Source organism: Rutidosis leptorrhynchoides, chromosome 10 (genome assembly GCF_046630445.1).
Source record: "Rutidosis leptorrhynchoides isolate AG116_Rl617_1_P2 chromosome 10, CSIRO_AGI_Rlap_v1, whole genome shotgun sequence".
Taxonomy (NCBI): domain Eukaryota; kingdom Viridiplantae; phylum Streptophyta; class Magnoliopsida; order Asterales; family Asteraceae; genus Rutidosis; species Rutidosis leptorrhynchoides.
The window spans coordinates 92,088,639-92,091,005 of record NC_092342.1 but is presented as its reverse complement, the minus strand read 5'-3'; the positions used below and the strand labels follow the sequence as shown (position 1 = coordinate 92,091,005).

At 34.3% G+C, this 2,367-nt stretch overlaps 1 protein-coding gene across 1 annotated transcript; it reads right to left on the bottom strand.

The window, feature by feature from the left end:
- Nucleotides 1–408: 408 nt before the first annotated feature.
- On the bottom strand, nucleotides 409–1,994 carry LOC139872856 (pelargonidin 3-O-(6-caffeoylglucoside) 5-O-(6-O-malonylglucoside) 4'''-malonyltransferase-like). The gene has a single exon (XM_071860787.1). The coding sequence runs from the start codon at nucleotides 1,886–1,888 to the stop codon at nucleotides 611–613; it is 1,278 nt and encodes a 425-aa protein (XP_071716888.1). The 5' UTR covers nucleotides 1,889–1,994; the 3' UTR covers nucleotides 409–610.
- Between the last annotated feature and the right edge of the window lie 373 nt (nucleotides 1,995–2,367).

The window sequence follows — 2,367 nt, the reverse complement described above, 5'->3', positions numbered from 1 at the left end:
AATTCGCTTTAATAAAAACTGAATTCAACTAGGAATCTATTAGATTATAAATATATCGACGAAAACCGATTTTCAAATCAAAGTCGAATTTATTATCGATTTGTTACGATTATTTTCGTTAAATTATGGTGTATTTATGTTAGCTGAAACAGAACCGAATTTAAATTCGATTTTCAATTGGGTTTTCAAAACCGAACAAAACTGAGTCGAATAAACCGATAAAATTTATAACCGAAAACCGAATAATGAACATAATGAACACACATGTAATCAATAAAACTCTATGCAGTTCTTGTATTAAGAAAATGATCCAGTAAAATATTTGAACAACCAATACGATGTAGCATCTCCCATCTTTTCAATAGGCAAAGAGTGAACAGATAATTTAATTGAACTTATGGATCATATTCATCAAAAAACACATCATTATTAATTCATATATGTTCCTTTATTCCTAATCACAGAACACAGATTTAAAACATTTAATCTCAACTATTGACAGCTAGGTTCATAACATATTCCCGAAAAGCACATAAAGGGATACACACAAATAAAAGACCAACAAAACACACAAGTAGCTAGATGAATAAATCAACAGAAAGCCTTCTGTTTAAGAAGTGTAATCTTTCACCTCTAAAGCTTTTTCAAAAATCGGAACATCTTTAACATCCAACAATACATACGCTTCGACCCCGTTACCTTGTGAATCATCAATAACAAACACTGAATTTTGTACTGGTAATGATCCCGGGACTACCCAAGTTGGCTTTCCGAAACCAAAGTCAGCTTCATAAAAAGGAAACTTACACCAACTCGTTACGCCACTCACATTAGTCGATTGCATATCTACGCTTCCTAGTTGTATCAAGCCATTCAAAATCTTCATTTGTCCTGCTTTGTTGTCATGGTACACCTTTGACCAGTCACTTATGGTTTTCTTAAGCGAATCACACAAAAGATCCGTTAATTCTTCAGTCGTTTCATCAGTCGTAGCTTTTGTGGGAAAATACGACCAAATATTCCCGCAGGCATTTATTGGTATGAAGGATGCCATTCTCCCCCTTAGGTTAATTGGCTGGATCAATACAGACTCTCTGCGACAATTGTATGTTGCACGATCAACCGCTATGAAAGCCTTCCATAAGATCGCTGATACCGACTGTACCTTTGACCATTGACTTGTGTTATTACTTCTGTTTGCTTTAAAGTTTGATATGACACACTCATTGAATGAATATTTCTTTCTTATGTATTTAGTTGACACATCGTCGTTAGTAATTGGTAGTCGAAAAGGAGGTAAGCCACGAGGAGGGAGTAACGGGGAGGGATCGAATCCAGGCCGTCCATTTGATTCAATCTCATTTTCTTCGCGATTAGCAACCGCCCATTCGTTTAGGAACGTGCTGAGTGTTGAAGCGTCAACTATCATGTGTGATGCACATACACCAAGTGCTAAACTTCCGCACTCAAAAGTGGTCACTTGAGTTGTGAATAACGGATCGTTAAGTTGATCAACAACTCCATTTTTGGATGGAATGAAATCATCAATGAAGTTAACATCACCTTCAGAAACAATAACATCTTCAAGTTTGATGTTAACTTTGGCGGAAATGTACTCAACACCTTTGTCATTGCAATTAATTGTTTTAGTTTGGTCGTCGTATCTACCTGCCAAAGGGTAGAATCGTGTTAACGTTTTCTCTAGCGATTTTTCAAGACGAGCAACAGACTTTAGGTTGTCATTGCTATTTTTGGAGAAGAAAAGTACACTACCTACATTTATGCCAACAAAAAACTCATCTATAAGTCCTAACTTGTATTGATTGTGTGTTGGAGGGGTTGGAACAAAAGGTTTGATTAATTTGGTGGATAGTTTTTCAATCTTCATAGCAATTGCTACTGATCAAGCTTCAAATATAATGAGCTAGATACTAAAGAAGATAGAAAAGATGGTGATACTTCAAATGATCATTCGGACGACTAATGGTGATACTTTCAAATGATCATTCGGACGACTATTTATACCCATGCGAGTTAGGGTGATTATATATATATATATATATATATATATATATATATATATATATATATATATATATATATATATATATATATATATATATATATATAGTGGTAGGATCAAGAGGGAAGTAACCATTCGGGGGGAAGCGGGGGAAGCAAAATTTTTTTTTTTTTTTCGTTTTTTGAAAAAACTTTGTTCACGAACAGTATAGATGAGATGAAAATATGAACATTTAGTAGAGACACTTTGTGATAAATGTTTTTATTTTGGCGGAAAAACGCTCGAAGAAGTAATATATAACAATTATCGTGTTTTTCGAGCGTATTTTGAGGTTTTAGCTATTA

Bases quoted from the DNA above. Each gene is read 5' to 3' on its own strand.
- LOC139872856 (XM_071860787.1), bottom strand. From the start codon at position 1,888: ATGAAGATTGAAAAACTATCCACCAAATTAATCAAACCTTTTGTTCCA.